Below are 788 nucleotides of genomic sequence, written 5' to 3' on the forward strand. Positions count from 1 at the left end.
TGGGCCGATAATGACTTCGTCCTTCGTGCGAATGGTCGCGGCGAGTCATCCACGGCACCGCAAAGGATCTAGGATCTAGGTGAGCGCGTAACGAGTCCCCGGGTCCGACCCACCCCACTATATCGACGCCGAGGATCGGACCTCCACCACTGTTTACCTCACCTGCGAATTTACGTCGTTCGCGATTGGCAGGAAAAACTTTTTTTCCGCATCTCTCCCCCTTGGATCTTTGACACGCGAGCGCGAGCAAAAACAATCCGCTGGGGGATATATAAGTGATCTGACGGGGTACTCAAGATATAGTCAGTCCACAGTACCGACAAGAGATCGCAAGCACTTGGAGCAACATGTTTAAGCTGGTGAGTGAAGTACTCGTGGCACTCGAGGTGGACGAAACTTTTCTCGTGAAGAGTGTATAGGTAGATAGCCATCCGCGGTTTTCCCGGGCAACGCAGGGTTTACCAGCTATCTCTTATATGTACATAATTTTGTATAATTGTCAGAATTTTTAAAAATAGATTCTTTAAGTGTAAGAGAAATGAGGAATATATATTACGCGCAAGATGTACAAACGTTTGTATTTCGAAAATTGTCATTTCGACATTTATTCCCTGTGAAAATTGTTATCCTCTTACAACTTTGCTTTTATCTAGAGAATAGACTTATCTAAAGCTATACGGAGAGAGAGAGAGAGAGAGAGAGAGAGAGAGAGAAAGACAAAGAGAAAGAGACAATCGACTCGACAATATCGTAGAGAATGCTTGGATAGTAACTATTTGCTGCGTAAC

General features: G+C 44.8%; 1 protein-coding gene across 1 annotated transcript in view; it reads left to right on the top strand.

Moving 5' to 3' along the window:
- The first annotated feature begins 347 nt into the window (after positions 1-347).
- Positions 348-788, top strand: part of LOC105624274 (cuticle protein 64-like) — a 2,341-nt gene continuing 1,900 nt past the window's right edge. Inside the window, exon 1 of the mRNA XM_012205633.1 lies at positions 348-359. Coding sequence (XP_012061023.1) covers positions 348-359 — 12 coding nt within the window. The remainder of the gene's footprint in view (positions 360-788) is intronic.

The sequence above is a fragment of the Atta cephalotes genome (assembly GCF_000143395.1).
Source record: "Atta cephalotes unplaced genomic scaffold scaffold00075, whole genome shotgun sequence".
NCBI classification, from domain to species: Eukaryota; Metazoa; Arthropoda; class Insecta; order Hymenoptera; family Formicidae; genus Atta; species Atta cephalotes.